The sequence below is a fragment of the Scyliorhinus canicula genome, chromosome 10 (assembly GCF_902713615.1).
Source record: "Scyliorhinus canicula chromosome 10, sScyCan1.1, whole genome shotgun sequence".
NCBI lineage: Eukaryota > Metazoa > Chordata > Chondrichthyes > Carcharhiniformes > Scyliorhinidae > Scyliorhinus > Scyliorhinus canicula.
The window spans coordinates 146732687-146750987 of record NC_052155.1 but is presented as its reverse complement, the minus strand read 5'-3'; the positions used below and the strand labels follow the sequence as shown (position 1 = coordinate 146750987).

The following is an 18301-nucleotide window of genomic DNA, read 5'->3' as shown; positions in this document are numbered from 1 at the left end:
AGAACGTGCAGACTCCGCACAGAAGTGACCCAAGCCGGGAATCGAACCTGGGACCCTGGAGCTGTGAAGCAATTGTGCTAACTGCTATGCTACCGTGCTGTGATGATATGAGAAAGAACTTCACACTGAGTAGTTTGGGTCTGGGAGATGCACTGCCTGGACTTGTCATTGATGTAGGTTCAATCAGGGAATTCAAGAGGCCATTAGATGATTAGAAACAATAAGCAGGTGTACAGGGAAAAGTCAGGGGAATAGCAGTAAGTCATGATGCTCAATTGGAGAATTGGTGCAGATATGATGAACCAAATGGCCTCACTCATCCATGATAATTCTGAAATTTTGGTCTTCAAAATTGCATACATCAAGCTCCCATTATAACTATCATCCTTCAAATTGATTTATATAATCAGTGCTGTAATTCAGTGCCGATGGATACAATCATAATTGAAATAGTGGCAGTTAATAGCGGCAGTCTAAAGGATTATTTCATTCTTCTCAGCCAAATTATTTCTAACAATTGTTAACTATTTGTTGAGGTTTTGATGTGAGAAGTACTTGTAGTTCCACCACTCATCTAAATGTCAGAGTTCTTTTCCAGATTATCCTTTTGGGGGGAAAATATGGGTATTTGCAATTATATTGCCTTTTTATATTTCAGACTTTGGCGAAAGTGATAACCACTGTGCTGAAGTTCCCAGCAGACCAAACACAAAAGATATTAGAGCGAGAAGATTCTCGAACTACAGTGAGTCTACCTTTATTATTAATCCGAATCTTTTCAGCTAATTTCACAGTACAGAGTAAGGCACCAATTTTCATTTTTGGAACTAAACCTTCAAGACTTTTATCAATTAGATTTTGTGTCTCGCTAGGTCTTACAAATTAGTTGTCCCCAAGTTGTTTTTAACTTGAGAATGAATAGATACAGTGTACAGCATTAACCATATTTATGCCAAAACTGAACTTGACATAAACAAAACAGAAAAACTGTTGCAAATCACATTAAGAAATCCTATCATCCATTACATATGTTGGATACAATACAGCCATGATCGTCCATTTTAGTTTTCCTCGCCCTGGCTCCCAGGACATGTATATCCTACAGCTCTAAGGGCTTCACTTTTTATGAATTTAGTTTGCTCTGGTTTAAGTGCAAATTTGCTTTTTTGTATAATCTGAATTGGAAATAGTATGAATGCTACCATACCTGTTATCCTTATGAATTAGTGCAAACTACCATGCTGACAGACCGCACACGCTAAAAAAAAATGTTTATTTAAACATTACAAACTATTCCCAAATAAAAATCTATATCAGTGGACAAAATTGAAGCTGCAGACTTTGTTATCAGTAATATTTCAAAATTGTTTTCTGAGGCCAACATAATGAGTATTTCAGAATCTCTAAACATGTTTCTCCCAACATTCTTTAGGAGTTACATGACCACACACGAGTTTCTATTGATTACAGAGTCCTCGCTCACTAACTTGCTGTAGAACTAAGCAGTTTCATGATGTGAACTAAAAATGCAAGCTTCATTATATGTCTCATTGCTTTGATGTTGATATTGGAAGATTATTTTTTAAATGTTTTAATAATAATCAAATAGACCCCTGAATGTTCATGGCTCTCCTGTTGAATGTTTCAGCCCTTACTAGACTTAGTTGCAAATTAGTGTGTTATCATTGAATCTGGGCAGACCCCATTCTGGTGCAGTTACAGAATGCACAGAACTTGAACAGGAGGAGTAGGGATTTACAACTTCCTGCCAGCCATCAACAGTGTCAGCACAATGGATACAAAGGAATTAGTCAGGGATTGAAAGCTAGATGTGCCATTTATACCTTGTGGCCTTAAAAGTACTGAGCTTTCCTTTAGCAATGGAATAAAACACAGATTAGTCCTATCCTTATTAATATGTATCTTATTAAACATGCATTCTGATTCCCTGAGCGCCAAACGTCATGGGAAATTACTTGAATAGCTCAATAAATATTTGATATGTATGTGTTAAGTTATGATATTTGGTTGATTAAAGTTAAGCATCAAAAGCTTCCAGCCTGTTGCCTGCCATAATAGCCACAGGAAAATTGACAGATTTTATATGTATTTCCAAGTCAGCATAGTGGTGAGCACAATGGCTTCACAGCGCCAGGGTCTCGGGTTCGATTCCCAGCTTGAGTCACTGTATCTGCACGTTCTCCTCCTTCTCTGCGTGGTTCCTCCCACAAGTCGTGAACGACGTGCTGCTAAGTAATTTGGACGTTCTGAATTCTCCCTCTGTGTACCCGAACAGGTGCTGGAATATGGCGCGAGGGGCTTTTCACAGTAATTTCAGTGCAGTGTTCATGTAGCCTATTTGTGAGAATCAAGATTATTAAAGATTAAGTCTACCTGCTGCAGTTGTCAGTCATACAAAAATATTACAATCACAACTAATTCATATTTTGGGTAAGGGGAGAGGAGTAAAGGGTACAGGAGAAAAGCCAATTATTTCCTGCTTCTCTGACCTTGAAATACAATGGGGAGGACCGAGCAGCTGCAACACTGATAAATCAATCTGCACCAAGGGACCTATTTAAGAGTTTCCCTGCAAAGGGACTTTAATAGTGGTCTCAAAGGCTCAGCTCATATTAGCAAGTAACATACAGTTATGTTTTTTTTTAATTTTAGAGTACCCAATTAATTTTTTCCAATTAAGGGGCAATTTAGCGTGTTCAAATCCACCTACCTTGCACATCTTTGGTTGTGGGGGCGAAACCCACGCAAACACGGGGAGAATGTGCAAACTCCACACGGACAGTGACCCAGAGCCGGGATTGAACCTGGGACCTCAGCGCCGTGAGACTGCAGTGCTAACCTACTGAGCCACCGTGCTGCCCTCATTACAGTTATGTTAAAGATGTCCACAATACCTAGGAGCAGTGATGAAGAAAATTGGTTATATTCATAGAATTTACAGTGCAGAAGGAGGCCCATCGAGTCTGCACCGCCTCTTTGAACGAGCACCCTACCCAAGCCCACACCTCCACCTATCCCCATAACCCAGTAACCCCACCCAACACGAAGGGCAATTTTGGACACTAAGGGCAATTTAGCATGGTCAATCCACCTCACCTGCACATCTTTGGACTGTGGGAGGAACCGGAGCACCCGGAGGAAACCCACGCACACATGGGGGAACATGCAGACTCCGCACAGACAGTGAACCAAGCCAGGAATCGAACCTGGGACCCTGGAGCTTCTCCAATTAGTACCAATCGCATGTTTCTCATAACCTCGGTGAGGTAATGAACATTACATTACAATGTAATTCTACAATGTAATCGACAAAACATTAACAAGGAAGTACTGGAAAGCTGGCTATGCTTGAAGGGGTAAGTCACCTGGTTTGGTTGGCTTGCATTCCAAGGAAAATGGGAATGGAGATACCGGATAGACTTCCCATATTCTTTCAATCTTCCTCAGGGATGGTAAAGTATGGAGAGGTAGAAAATGTAACAGCCTTATTCAAGAAGTGGGTAAGCATAGTCCTAGCTGCTACAGGAATGTTAGTTTAAGATCAGTGATGGGTAAGGCTTTGAAAAAATCAAGGAAAATTAAGTCAACAGGGGGGTTTTGATTGCTCAAGGAGAGTCAACACAGATTTGTAAAAGGCAGATTCTGCTTGGCCTATTCTAATTGATTTTTTGATGAATTAACAGAGAAGGTTGATGAAGAGAATGTGGTGGCTGTTACCTATATGGATTGTAAGAAAGTGTTTGAAAAGCTGCTTTATTGAGTTAAATTGCAATTGCTGACAGCATGTACTGAATGAGGTACCACTAGCTTTATTCGGGTACCTTTTGATCTAGCAACAATTACCTCTATCTTTAACCAAACACATTTATTATCCTCTCTGCAATTCTGGGCATCAGCGAATCTAGCACATATTCGGACTCTGTGTTATATTCCTCATCTGTGCCTCAGATTTGAACATCTGGGCTGACTGTCTCATGAGTATTCCAGCAGGTCCAAGCATTATTGAAACTTGTTCCATTTCAAAGATATCTCAATTCTTCAACATTAATTTGTTTATTGCTGTACTTTTATATTTAGTAGCAATGCCAGAATTTAAAGTACTCACCTTAATCATACATTTAATGCTCACAGTGTAAATTAGCTTCATGTACAGGTGGATCTTGGTAGATTGTGACAGGAGCATAAACAAGCATCTGAATCAGTCAGGGATTGAGCTGTAAATAACATTTTAAGAAAAATGTTCAAATCTTATTTTCTGTTGGATGCATGAATACAATAGAGAGGGTTAGCATTTAGGTGAGTATAGTGGCCTGGGTTTTGCAGTCATCAGTGAGCAAATGGTGCTCAACATTCATTACATGTTCAGCTGGTATCACTTTTTCATAAGCTTTGAGCAGCATCAGAAAACAGAATAGTACCATCTACAGAGGATCTTGTGTGAACAGGGTAAGCAATAGCATTCCTCTTGAAGAATGTTCACTGAGATATAGGGCACGATCTTCTGGCTGTTCTTGCCTGTGGGATTTTCCGGTCCTGCCGACGGTGCACCCAAACCCACGGTGTGCGGTGGATTCAATGGAAAATCCCACTGATGGCAGCGAAACCAGAAGATCCCGCCGCCGGCCATTGGCAGGCCGCTTTCTGCCATCGAGAACATGCCGCGGGAGGGGCCAGAGAATCTTACCCAGAGTGTCTAAACTAGTGTAATTTAGAATATTTAATTTGCTGTACAATTATGTACAGAAAATGAACTGAAGAAAGGCCAAGGAGATGGATTGAGAGAGGAGGCTTTTTAAATTTGAATTTTTAAACTTTTTGAAAGATCTCCAACAATAATTAAATAATAATATTAATTGGAGAAATTCTTTGGCAATAATTAAGACTTAATGCATCATCAACAATGCACTTTAAGGCGCATGGTGGCGCAGTGGTTAGCATTGCTGCCTCACGGCGCTGGGGACCCGGGTTCAATTCCGGCCCCGGTCATTGTCTGTGTGGAGTTTGCACATTCTCCCTGTGTTGTGTGGATCTCACCCCCCACAACCCAAAGATTTGCAGGGTCGGTGGATTTCCCCTTAAATTTCCCCTTATTGGAAAAAAAGAATTGGGTAATCTAAATTATTTTTAAAATACAGTTTGACTTGAAAGGACAAGTCATAACTTTTTCCAGTATGGTTAGTGAACCCTAGAGTAGGGAAGTACTGGAAATTCACATGGGTGTTCAAATTTAACATAACTATTGTGTTAAGCTCGATTAATGCTAATGGACCCCTTTTTAAAAGTCTATCAGGCTTTTCCAAAGGAACTGGGCTGTTAGTTCAATGTTGTAACAGTCTCTTGCTCTCTTCCTTATCATTCATTGGTGATTATGTTCAATCAGATGCTAGTTTAATATCCTTACAATTGTTCAAACAATTCATCTAATAGTTACCTCTATTGCATGCGTTTTCCATGGCATTGGGTGTGTTACTTGCTTATCTAACAAAAGCCATTATGCTCATTTACCCCTGGCTCTGTATACTGCCTCACCTCGCACTGGTATTTCTGAAAGTTGGTTGGTGGTACAGTCATTTAACCCACGGGTGAGTCATACTTCTGTTTTGTTTTTGTCAGCATTTTGCAACATAACATAAAGTTATCCTACTAACAAAATGATGCAAGTGTTTATAGTTCATCTACTTAAGCATCGTAATTGATTAAGAATGTTGAACCATGTTCACACAGGAAAATCTGGAACAAGAAATGGTACCTGTATTCAACCATTGAGTTTTTTCCTTCCACAACTCCCATATAGTTAGCTTTTCATGGATTGTGCTTTTTAGTTTTGTTTTTGGAAGGAGATGAACAAAAAGTCAAATATCTAAGAAATAAACGTGCATTTCAATTCCTATTTCTCAGGTAGGGTCATACAGAATTTGACTATTACTGAAAAAAGAGACATACTGTCAAGCTTTTTGTCTCACATACATACATAGAAGATAGGAGCAGGGGGAGGCCTTTTGGCCCTTCGAGCCTGCTCCGCCGTTCATCATGATCATGACTGATCATCCAACTCCATAGCCTAATCCTGCTTTCTCCCCCATAGCCTAATCATGCTTTCTCCCCATAGCCTTTGATCCCATTCTCCCCAAGTGTCTCTATCATAGCCGCATCTTGAAATATTCAATGTTTTAGCATCAACTACTTTCTGTGGTAATGAATTCCACAGGCTCACCACTCTGTGAAGAAATGTCTCCTTATATCTATCCAAAATGGTTTACCCTGAATCTTCAGACTGTGACCCTGGTCCTGGACACACCCATCATTGGTAAACATCTTCCCTGCATCTACCCTGTCTCGTCCTGTTAGAATTTTATAAGTCTCTATGAGATTCCCCCCTCATTCTTCTGAACTCCAGCGAGAACAATCCCAACCTAGTCAATCTTCCTCATATGACAGTCCCGCCATCCCTGGAATCAGTCTGATAAATCTTCGCTGCACTCCCTCGTGAGCAAGAATATCTTTCCTCCGAGAAGGAGACCAAAACTGCACACGATACTCCAGGTGTGACTTCACCAAGGCCCTGTATAATTGCAGGCAAACACATCCCTACTTCTATACTCGAAACCTCTCGCAATGAAGGCCAACACACCATTAACCTTCTTTACCGCCGGCTGCACCTGCAGCTTACCCTCAGCGACTGGTGTACAAGGACACCCAGGTCCCGCTGCACACACCCCTCTCACAATTTACAACCATCCAGGTAGTAATCTGCTTTCCTGTTTTTTGCTTCCAAAGTAAATAGCCTCACACTTATCAAAATTATACTGCATCTGCCATTGGTTTGCCCACTCGTCCAACCTAACCAGATTATGCTGTAGGATCCCTGAATCCTCATCACAGTTCACCCTTCCACCCAACTTGGTATCATCAGCAAACTTTGAGATGTTATATTTTGTTCCCTCATCCAAATCATTCATATATATTGTGAATAGATGGGGTCCCAGTACCGATCCCTGTGGTACCCTTACTGCCTGCCAATTTGAAAAGGACCCATTAATTCCTCCTCTTTGTTTCCTCTCTGCCAACCAGTTTTTTATCCACGTCAATATATTTCCCCCAATCGCATGCGCTTTAATTTTGCAGAATGATCTCTTATGCGGGACTTTGTCAAACGCCTTCTGAAAGTCTAGTACTCTTCAGGATAACTTGAAAGAATTGCCAAATTTAACTGGGGAACAACAATTTATACATCATGTGAAGAGAGAGGTGTTGATTGGTGCCAAGTGAACTCTGATTGGTGGAGATGTTTCCATGGAGAATGCAGAATTTGGGGGCAGAACGCGTGCCGCATAATTGCAGGCCTTTCCGAGCACCGCTTACACCTATCCCCAACTCCAGCCTTAGTGAGATATGCCCTAAATACCACCCAGAGCTGTATCTTAGCCTCATGCAAGATAATGTAACATTCAACACCACCTTCTCCAAAATGGGGCCCAGCTCCTCCACCCATCTAACCTTGCACCTCTCCACCTAAACCTGCTCTTTCCCCATGATCCGACCTTATAACCCAGGTGTACCGCCCTCCTCCGTCACCGCTCAGGAGATAACCTGTTCCAACAAGGGTGACAGCACCCCCGGGAACATCAAAAAAACTCGTCAGGCCCAGTCACGTACCTAAAATTACCTAAACATTTCCACCCCACCATGGCGTGCTTTCTTCCCAGTCACCAAACCAACCTTCCAAAAATAGGTCCTTTGCCCTCCCAGCCCCTTACCCTTAAACCCGTTGTGAACATAGAACACCAGTCCCAGAAGGAGGGCCATTCGCCCATCGAGTCTGCACCGACCCACTGAAAGCCCTCACTTCACCCTATCCCCATAACCCAATAACCCCCCCCCCCTAACCTTTTGGTCCGAAGGGCAGTTATCATGGCCAATGCCCCTAACATGAACGCTTTGGACTGTGGGAGGAAACCGGAGCACCCGGAGGAAACCCATGCAGACACGGGAGAATGTGAAGACCGGTCCGCACCAGGCAGTGACCCAACAGGGAATCGAACCTGGGACCCTGGTGGCTGTGAAGCCGCAGTGCTATCCACTTGTGCTATTAACCGTGCTGCCATAGATGTACCATGCTGTACTTCTAGATTTCCAAGATGCACCATTATTGAAAATATTTTTATCATTGTTCAGGCCCTCTATGTTGCTGGGGGTGGCCGCTCTACCGGGAATCCATCAGCCCCCGGGTCCTTCCTTGCCTGGATCACCCCCCCCATCATCCATCACCTTCCTCAAACCAATTGAGGCCCCCAGGCCCTGGACCAATCCTTCCTCCACCGTAGGAAACTCCAACCCACCCAGGAACTGCTGAATTCCTTCCTCCCCAGTCAGGAGCTCCGACTCATACAGCCTCTTATTAAAGGCCTCAAATACCCGCTTTTAACCCCGTCCTGGTCCATCACCTTATCATCCCTCACTCTACCAATTTCCCTCGCCGATGCATGCTTCCTCAACTGATGGGCCAACCTCCTGCTCGCCTTCTCCCCATACTCGTGCCCCACTGCAACTGTCTCACTGCCTCCCCCATAGAGACTCGCTAAAACTCCATCTGGCGCCTCTATCTCTCCTTCAACAACCCTGTCTCTGGCGCCTCCAAATACCTCCTGTCCACCCTCAAAGTCTCATCCACTAGCATTGCCCTCTCCTCGCGTTCCACCTTTTTATGTGCCCAAATCAAAATAAACTCCTACAACGTGGCGGCTGTGACAACTCCACATATCCCCGAACGGCAGTCTGCACCCGTTCACATTCTCCAACAACCCCACGTCTCGCCTCCACTGTGGCAGTTGGGCCTCCCCCGAACCACCCACAAATCCACCCAATGCAGCGCGTGGGTGGACACCACAATCGCTGAGTACTCCAAGTGAGTTTGGGGTACTTTAGGCGACACCATGGGATGAGGCAGAGGTGCCCACTCTCCCCATTGCTTTTTTTTGACCTGGCGACAGAGCCATTGGCGATGGCGCTTAGGGCGTTGAGGGATTGACTGGGGGGTGCTCAACATAGGGTCTTACTATATGCGGACGACCTGTTACTATATATCTCGGACCCTGTGGGCAGATTTGGGGGTATTATGGAGATTCTGGCGGAATTGAACAGGTTTTTGGGATATAAATTGAATGTGGGAAAGAGTGAACTGTTCCCGATTAATGCCAGAGGGCAGGGAAGGAGACATTGAGGGTTGCCGTTTAGGGTGATGGGGACAAGCTTCAGGCATCTGGGTATCCAGGTGGTGTGGAGCTGGGCCACAAACTGGGCTGCACAACTGAACGTGGCTCGATTGGTGGAGGAGTGAAGGCGGATTTTAAGAAGGGGGATGTGTTGCTGGTGTCAATGGCTTGGTGGATACAGAGAGTGCAAATGGCGATGCTTCTAGGGCGAGGGGGGTGGGTCTGGCATTGCCGAATGTGATAAATTATTACTGGGCGGCGAATATTACAATGCTGTGAAATTGGGCTGTGGAGGAGGGGTTGGTTTGGGGGTAGGTGGGTGGAGGTGGCATTGTGTAGGGGAACAAGCCCCTTATCCGAAATCTTTGCCCCTTTAAGCTAGATTACCTGCCAGGAGAGACAGGTGAGTCGCCTTTGTGTTTAGCCTGTCAAATCCTTTCATAGTAAGAAGTTTTACAACACCAGGTTAAAAGTCCAACAGGTTTGTTTCAAATAACTAGCTTTCAGAGCACTGCTCTTCCTCGGGTGATTCACCTAAGGAAGGAGCAGTGCTCCGAAAGCTAGTGATTTGAAACAAAACTGTTGGAATTTAACCTGGTGTTGTAAGACTTCTTCTTGTGCTCACCCTCAGTCCAACGCCGGCATCTCCACATCAAATCCTTTCATGATATTGAATGTTTCATTGAGATCCCCTCTCGTTCTCAAATCCAGGGAATATAGGTTGAGTTTACTCATATCATAGGACAACCAACTCTCTCACCCCCAATCCAGTGAACCATTGTTGAACTGCCACCAAAACAAGTTACATCCTTCTTTAAATATGGAGACCAGAATTTCACACACCGTTCCAGGTGTGATCTCACCAAAGCCCTGTTCAATTGTAGCAAGACTTCTTTATCCTTGCAATAAAGTCCAATATGCAATTTGCTTTCTCAATTGCTTGCTGTAACTGCATAACCTTTTGTGTTCCTTGGTACACCAAGTCTTTCTTAAAATCAACATTTCAAGTTTCATGCCTTTTAAAAATATTCTGCTTTCCTATTCTTACAACCAAAGTGAGTAACCTCATGCTTTCCACTGCGCAGAATGGGGTAACATCAGAAAAGGTGGCAACTTGGCCTATCCTGTCTGCACTGGCTCTTCAAAGGACCGATTTACTTAATGCCACTTCCCGAGCCTGCTCCCCATAGCTCTGGCTTTCCTTGCTTTTCAGATAATTTGATTCTCTCTTAAATGCCTCAACTGAACTTGCCGACATCAATCTCAATGCCCCTATTAATAAAGCCTAGGATGCTGTATACGTTTTTAAACCACTCTCTCAACCCATTCTATCATCTCAATGACTTCTACATAAGTACTTTCAGGTCTCTCCATTCCTGTACCCCCTTTAGAAGAGATGCAGCATTCATGTGACTGATCCGGTTATGTTTGGTTCATGGTTTCCTGCAGAATGTTGATGCTGGCACATACAGCGATGATAATGTAATTCAAGGTCAAGGATTAGTCTCTTGCTGGAGACGGTCAATGTGTGGTGTGAATATGACTTGCCATTTAACAGCCCAAGCTTAAAGGAAGTCCAGGTCTGTTTGTATAAAAGTACAGGCTGCATCATTATCTGAGAAGTTGCAAATGAAACTGAACACTATGCAAGCATCAGTGAATATTCCACTTCTGACCTGATGAAGGAAGGAAAGTTAATGACTTAGATTTGTAGACTTGAATTTTGTTAGGTTCCTTGATGCCACATTCGATCAAATGCTGCCTTTGTGTCAAGGCCAGTCACTCTCACATTACCTCTTCAGTCGAGTTCGTGTCCATTTTTGGACCAAGGATGTAATAAAATCTGGAGCTGAGTGGTCCAGGCAGAAGCCAGTCTGAACATTGATAAACACAATTGTGATGTCTAAGTGTAGCATGACAGAACTCTCAATGACAGCCTCCAACAATTGTCTGATGATTGAAAGTAGACAGAGAGGCAGAGGATTTGTTCTGCTTTTTGTGGACCTGACATAGCTGGGCAATTCTCTACTCTGTCGGGTAAATACATAGAACATAGAAAATACAGTGCAGATGTTGTGCCGAACTTTTGTCCTAGATTAAGAACAAATTAATCTACACCCCATCATTCTACACCCCATGTACCTAACCAATAGTTGCTTGAAGGTCCCTAATGTTTCCGACTCAACTACTTCCACAGGCAGTGCATTCCATGCCCCCACTACTCTCTGACATCCTCCCTATATCTTCCACCATTCACCTTAAATTTATGTCCCCTTGTAATGGTTTGTTCCACCCGGGGGAAAATGTCTCTGACTGTCTACTCTATCTATTCCCCTGATCATCTTATAAACCTCTGTCAAGTCTCCCCTCATCATTCTCCATTCTAATGAGAAAAGGCCTAGCACCCTCAACCTTTCCTCGTAAGACCTACTCTCCATTCCAGGCAACATCCTGGTAAATCTCCTTTGCACCTTTTCCAAAGCTTCCACATCCTTCCTAAAATGAGACGACCAGAACTGCACACAGTACTCCAAATGTGGCCTTACCAAGGTTTTGTACAGCTGTATCATCACCTCACGCTCTTAAATTCAAGCCCTCTGCTAAGAACGCTAGCACACCATAGGCCTTCTTCACAGCTCTATCCACTTGAGTGGCAACTTTCAAAGATCTATGAACATAGACCCCAAGATCTCTCTGCTAGGGCAGCACGGTGGCCTAGTGGTTAGCACAACCGCCTCACGGCGCTGAGGTCCCAGGTTCATCCCGGCTCTGGGTCACTGTCCGTGTGAGTTGCATATTCTCCCCCGTGTCTGCGTGGGTTTCGCCCCCCACAACCCAAAAAATGTGCAGAGTAGGTGGATTGGCCACGCTAAATTGCCCCTTAATTGGAAAAAATAATTGGGTAATCTAAATTTATAAAAAAAAAAAATCTCTCTGCTCCTCCACATTGCCAAGAACCCTACCGTTAACCCTGTATTCCGCATTCATATTTGTCCTTCCAAAATGGATAACCTCTCACTTTTCAGGGTTAAACTCCATCTTGCCACTTCTCAGCCCAGCTCTGCACATCCTATCTATGTCTCTTTGCAGCCGAAACAGCCCTCCTCACTATCCAAAAACTCCACAATCTTCGTATCATCTGCAAATTTACTGACCCACCCTTCAACTCCCTCATCCAAGTCATTAATAGAAAATCACAAACAGCAGAAGACCCCAGAACTGATCCCTGCGGAACGGCATGAGTGATATATCTGCACTGGGACTACCTAGCAGGAGGCGTAACTCGTTCTAGAGCATAATTCTGCAGCACGACATCTGGGAGTAGTTTGAGTTCACAGCCCTTTGCTCTATCAAGTACCTTCAGACATTTGTGGATATCACACGGAATGGATTGACGTGGCTAAAGACTAGTTTTCTGTGATGCTGGGAATTCGAGAATATCGAGGCGGATCAAGCAAGTGTTACTCTGGCTGAAGGTGCTTACAAATGCTTTGTCTTTCATGCTCATGCTGGACTTTGCCATAATTGAGGTCGTGGATTTTCATAGAACCTCCTCCACCAGTTAGCTGTTAATTGTTCATCACTGTTTGCATATGATGTGGCAGGACTGCAGAGCTTTGATCCAAACCTTTGGTTGTGGATTGATTAGATATGCTAGTAGCATGCTGCTTCTGCTGTTTAGTCTACCTGCAAGTCAGCTTCATCAGCCTGGCACCTCATTTTCATTTTTTTAAAAACGCATTTTATTCAAACTTGTATCAAGTAGGTTACAGCAAATAAACACCACGGGAAATATTCTTCCCAATAATCAATGATACAGTTGTTCAGATTTTTCTCCTTTTTCACCCCCCCCTCCCCATCACCCCCCCTGTGACGAACAGCTCCTCAAACTCGGTCACAAACTTCCCCACCTTTTCTCAAACTACCCTGCTGTGCCCCTTAACTCATACTTTATCTTCTCCAACCGCAGGACGTCATACAGGTCACCCAACCATGCTGCTACCCCCGGTGACGATGCCGACCGCCGCTCCAGCAAAACCCGTCACCGTGCAATCAGAGTGGCGAAGGCTATGACATCGGCCTTCCTCCTCTCCATGAGCTCCAGCTTCTCTGAAACCCCAAATATCACCACCAAAGGGTCTGCGTCCACCTCCTCCTTAGCCAGGATATGGCTAAGACCATGAACACTCCCACCCAGAATCTTCCCAATTTTTCACAACCCCAAAACATGTGCACATGATTCGCTGGCCCCCGCCCACAGCTCTCACACTCATCTGCTACCCCCTGAAAGAACCCACTCATTCTCACCCGAGTCATATACACCTTGTGCACCACCTTGAACTGTATCAGGCTCATCCCTGCACAAGAGGAGGTCCGGTTTACCCTTCGCAGTGCCTCACTCCATACTCCCCAATTGATCTCCATTCCCAACTCCGCTTCCCATTTCTCCTTGATCTTCACCACCCGCTCGCCTCCCTGCTCCCCCAACCACTTATATATATCCCCAATTCTTCCCTCCCCTTCCACATCCGGAAGCAGCAGTTGCTCCAGCAGGGTGCATCCTGGCAATCTAGGGAACCCCTTCCAGACCTTTCGTGCAATGTCCCGAACCTGTAGATATCTGAACTCACTCCCCCTCGGCAGCTCTACCCTCTCCCTCAGCTCCTCCAGACTGGCGAACCCTTCCTCCAAACACAAATCCCTCACCTTGATCAACCCCACTTCCCTCCAACTCCTGTGTACACTATCCTTCTCAAACCTCTCTCTCTCTCCGCCCCCCCCCCCCCCCCCACCCCCCCACCCCCCAGCTCAAAACCCATGATTCTCGCACAGCGGCGTTAGCACCGACATCCCTTCCAACCCTAAAATGCCTCCTCAGCTGATTCCATATCTTCACCGTGGACTGCACCACTGGGCTCCCTCAATACCTACTTGGAGCCATTGGCAATGCTGCCATCACCATAGCCCTCAAACTAGACCCCTTACAAATTCCTCCTCCATCCTAACCCACTCTACCCCTTCTCCTTCCCACCACCCGCCGCACCTTGTCCACATTCCGCCACCCAATAATATTGAAGCAGGTTTGGCAACGCCAACCGCCCCTGCTGCCTCTGCCTCTGTAGCAGGGTCCTCCCCACCCTTGGCACCTTCCCTGCCCATACAAAGTCAGAGATGATTGTGTCCAGTTTCCAAAAAAAGGCCTTTGGTATAAAGATCGAGAGAGCCTGAAAGATAAACAAGAACCTCGGCAGAATATTCATTTTCACCACTTGGACCCACCCCGCCAACGTTAAATGCAGTGTATCCCACCTCTTAAGATCCTCCCTGGCCTCCTCCACCAGCTTCGTTAAGTTCCACTTATGGAGCCCGTTCATTCCCATCGCTACCTGAATCCCCAAGTACCGAAACCTATCCCTCGCTACCGTAAATGGCATCCCCCCTAAATTAGCCCGCTGTGCCAGCTCATTCACCAGGAATACTTCGCTTTTCCCTACATTCAGCTTGTATCCCGAGAACCCTCCAAACCTCCCCAACAGCCCATAATCCTTCCCATACTCTCTAACAGATTCAAACATCCAGCAGGACGTCATCGGCCTGGAGCGACACCCATTACTCCCTCTGTCCCTCATTATCCCCTGCCACTCTGCCAACCCCCTGAGAGCCATCGGCAATGGCTCTGTGGCCAGAGCAAACAGTAGCGGCGACAGCGGGCATCCCTGCCTCGTACCCCTGTGTAAGTCAAAGCTTTGTGAGCTCATATCATTCGTCCTCACCCTAGCTCTTGGCGCCACATACAGCAACCGTACCCATGCACAAATCTCGGCCCAAACCCAAACCTTCCCAAAACCTCGAACAAGTACCGCCACTCCACCCAATCAAATGTCTTCTCCGCGTCCATGGACAACCACCACCTCCGATACCAGAGCTCTCGATGGATTCATCACCACATTCAACAGCTGTCTTATACTACTCACGAGCTGCCTGCCCTTCACCAAGCCTGTTTGATCTTCTGCAACCATCCCCGGGACACAATCCTCCATCCTCCCTGCCAACAACTTAGCCAATACTTTCACATCTGTGTTAATAGTGACATGGGTCTATACGACCCACATTCCACCGGATCCTTCCCTTTTTTTGGGATTAGTGTGATTACTGCCTGCTTCGCCGTCTCCGGCAACTCCCCCTTCTCCAGTGCTTCATTAAACGCCCCAACAGATGTGGTGCCAGGTCCGCCGCAAATTCCTTATAAAATTCTGCCGGGTACCCATCCGGCCCAGGGGCCTTCCCCGACTTCAGACCCCTGATACTTTCCAGCACCTCTCTCAGCCCCAGGGGCTCCTCCAAAGCCTGTCTCTTTGCACCTCCTCCACCTGGCAAATTCCAGCTCGTCCAAAAACCACCCCATGTCCCCTTCCTCTCCTCCTGGGTCTGCCTCATAAAGTCCCTGGTAATACTCTCTAAATGCCTCATTGATCTTCAATGGCTCTGCCACCATATCCCCAGCCCCAGTCCGGATCTTCAATATTTCCCTGGACGTAGCCTGACTCCACAGCGGGTGCACCAGCATGCGCCTCGCCTACTCCCCATACTCATATTGCACCGCTCTTGCCCTACGCAGTTGCCCTACCGCCCTCCCTGTTGTCAGCCTGTCAAATTGCCCCTGCAACGTTTTCCTCCTCGCCAATCGCTCCACGGTGGGCACCCTCAAATATTCCCTGTCCACCTCCACTATCTCGCTCACTAGCATAAGGGTCATGTTCCGCCCTCCTTTCCTTATTCGCACAAACCGTAAATTAGATCATTTCTCCCCGGACCACTGCGTTCAGTGCTTCCCAAAAAATGTCCACCGACCCCGCTACATTCTGATTGAACTCCATATAATCCCTAATCGTCAACCGCAAAAACCTCATCACCTTATCACAAAAACCTCCATCTGCCAGCAACCCCGAGTCAAACCTCTACCTCGACCTCTACTCTCGTCCCGGGCACCTCATTTTCATGCACATCACCTCATTGAACAATGGCTTGATGGCAGTAGTAGAGTGAGGGAAATGTCAGGTCACGAGGTTGAATGGAAATAAAATCACGATGGAATAAAACTGTGTTGCTGCTGCTGATAGTCCAGAGTACATCCTCGATGCCCAGTTTTGAGCTGGTAGATCTGTTCTGAATCTATCCCATTTAGCACAGTGGTAACACCACACAACAATATGGAGGATGTTCTGTGTGAAAACAGCATAGGGTTTTCCTTCATATTGGTTCTCTCGCTACCAACCTCGGACCTAACCTGGCAAATATGTGTTTTAGCATGAGGCCAGCTCAGTCCGCAATGGTGTGATCAAGCTATTCTTAGTGATGGACATCAAAGTTCTCCATTCAAGCTACTTCTGTGCCATTGCTACCTTCAATCAATTTACAAGTGGTATTGAAAATAAGTGAGGACCGATTCACAATTGAGGGGGGGGACAGTAGATGGTAGTCAGCAGGAAGTTCCTGGTCAATATTTGATAATCAAGAGGCAATATGGAGGACTCATATTGAATACTGTCCAACTGAATACCACGGTGCCACTTCTGATGGGCTTGTCATGTTGTTGGAACAGGACATACCCAGAGATAGTGGAGGAGGAATCTGGGATGTTGGGCATCATTCTGCAACTATCATGCTGTCGCTTGACTAATCTGTGAGACAGCTCTCCCAATGTTGGTGTAAGTCCCCAGATGTTAGTGAAGGGGGCTAGCTGGGTGTGCCTTTGTAATATCCAGTGCCTAAAGAAACTGTAACCTGGGTGGTTCATTGGTTTTAAATCTTATTTGACTTGTTCGCAGTAGTCTGCAAAACTGAATAGCTAGGTGGGCCATTTCGGAGGGTGGTTAAAAGTCAACTATATTGCTTTGGGTCTGGCCAGACCGGCTAAGTACGCCAGCTTTCTGGAATGACATTAGTGAAACCAATGTATTTTTTGGATGGCAGTCCAGTTGTTTCATACTAAAAAAACACACTGATTAAATATTTTGTGGGATTTTTGGTCTCTGGGTTGACTGGACTTTTATTTGTAGATTTCAAAATGTAATTGAGTTACTTAAAATGGTCATCCTAAATTACAAAAACTTTGGTGCATTCATCAATCTCTAAATGTCTTTTGAGTGGCACCAAAACTTTAATCATTCAAGACATGTCCAATCATTTGGTTCCATATTCTGACCTCATTATAATTGAGAATGTAATGGAAAGCATTTGCCATGTACTTGACAGAATATTCCTCTGTTTGCTTTTCCAGACTTGGTTACGCTAACTAGGAAATCTACAACGGTGACACGGAGCTGTTCCATGATTATGCTGCTGGGATGTTATTTATCTGTTTGCGTGTGGGGAGAAGGGAAATGCGGTACTGTTATAAAGATGATGTTTCTATGGCCTTTTACTGTGATTTGTACAAAACCTAAAATTTAAGAAAGACACACAACATTATTCTGATGTTAACTCTAGCAGGTTCTTGTTAAATGGCACTAGGATAAATTGTGCAATAAATTTCTAATGGAATATAAGCCGTTAATGGATACTGTTAATGTTTGACTGGAATGCTTCTTTCTGTACAGCTTGATTTTTTCTTTTTTGCTAGGTCATATCCTTGGAGCTTCAGCCTATAAAGACACTGAAATCGCAGTACCTCGTTTGTTTACTATAGCTTTTGTACTTGTATTTTCAAAAGATACACTACTGTAAATTGTAAATACGTGATTCATATCTATGCTAAGCAGAAGGGTAACTTGTAACATTCACTTGGAGAAGTGAAATAAAGTTTTATTTACTGTATGACTGATGTCTTTGTGTTTTGTCAGCCTGACCACTTGCTTGGAAACATTTGAGAAATGCTTTTCCCAGATGGATTTACATGATGTTTGCTAATTATTTGAGTGCCCTACCACCGCTGTTACAGCTTTACTGCATAAAATGATGTCCATTTAATCACAGCATTGTCCTTAGACTTGCAGTGAGACCTGTGTCAAACTGAAAGCCTTTACAGACCACCATCTATTCTGGTCTTTTTGAAGTCGACAGAAGTT

At 44.9% G+C, this 18301-nt stretch overlaps 1 protein-coding gene across 3 annotated transcripts in view; it reads left to right on the top strand.

The window, feature by feature from the left end:
• Window positions 1-18050, top strand: part of golga4 (golgin A4) — a 220065-nt gene extending 202015 nt beyond the window's left edge. For 2 of the 3 annotated variants that reach the window (XM_038809827.1, XM_038809826.1), the window contains exons 24-26: window positions 659-744; window positions 5539-5603; window positions 17515-18050. In XM_038809827.1, the coding sequence (XP_038665755.1) occupies window positions 659-744; window positions 5539-5569 (117 nt within the window). In that variant the 3' untranslated portion in view covers window positions 5570-5603; window positions 17515-18050. Of the gene's footprint in view, window positions 1-658; window positions 746-5538; window positions 5604-17514 lie in introns of all 3 variants that reach the window. The other variant, XM_038809825.1, reaches the window with a different exon arrangement.
• The last annotated feature ends 251 nt before the right edge of the window (window positions 18051-18301 follow it).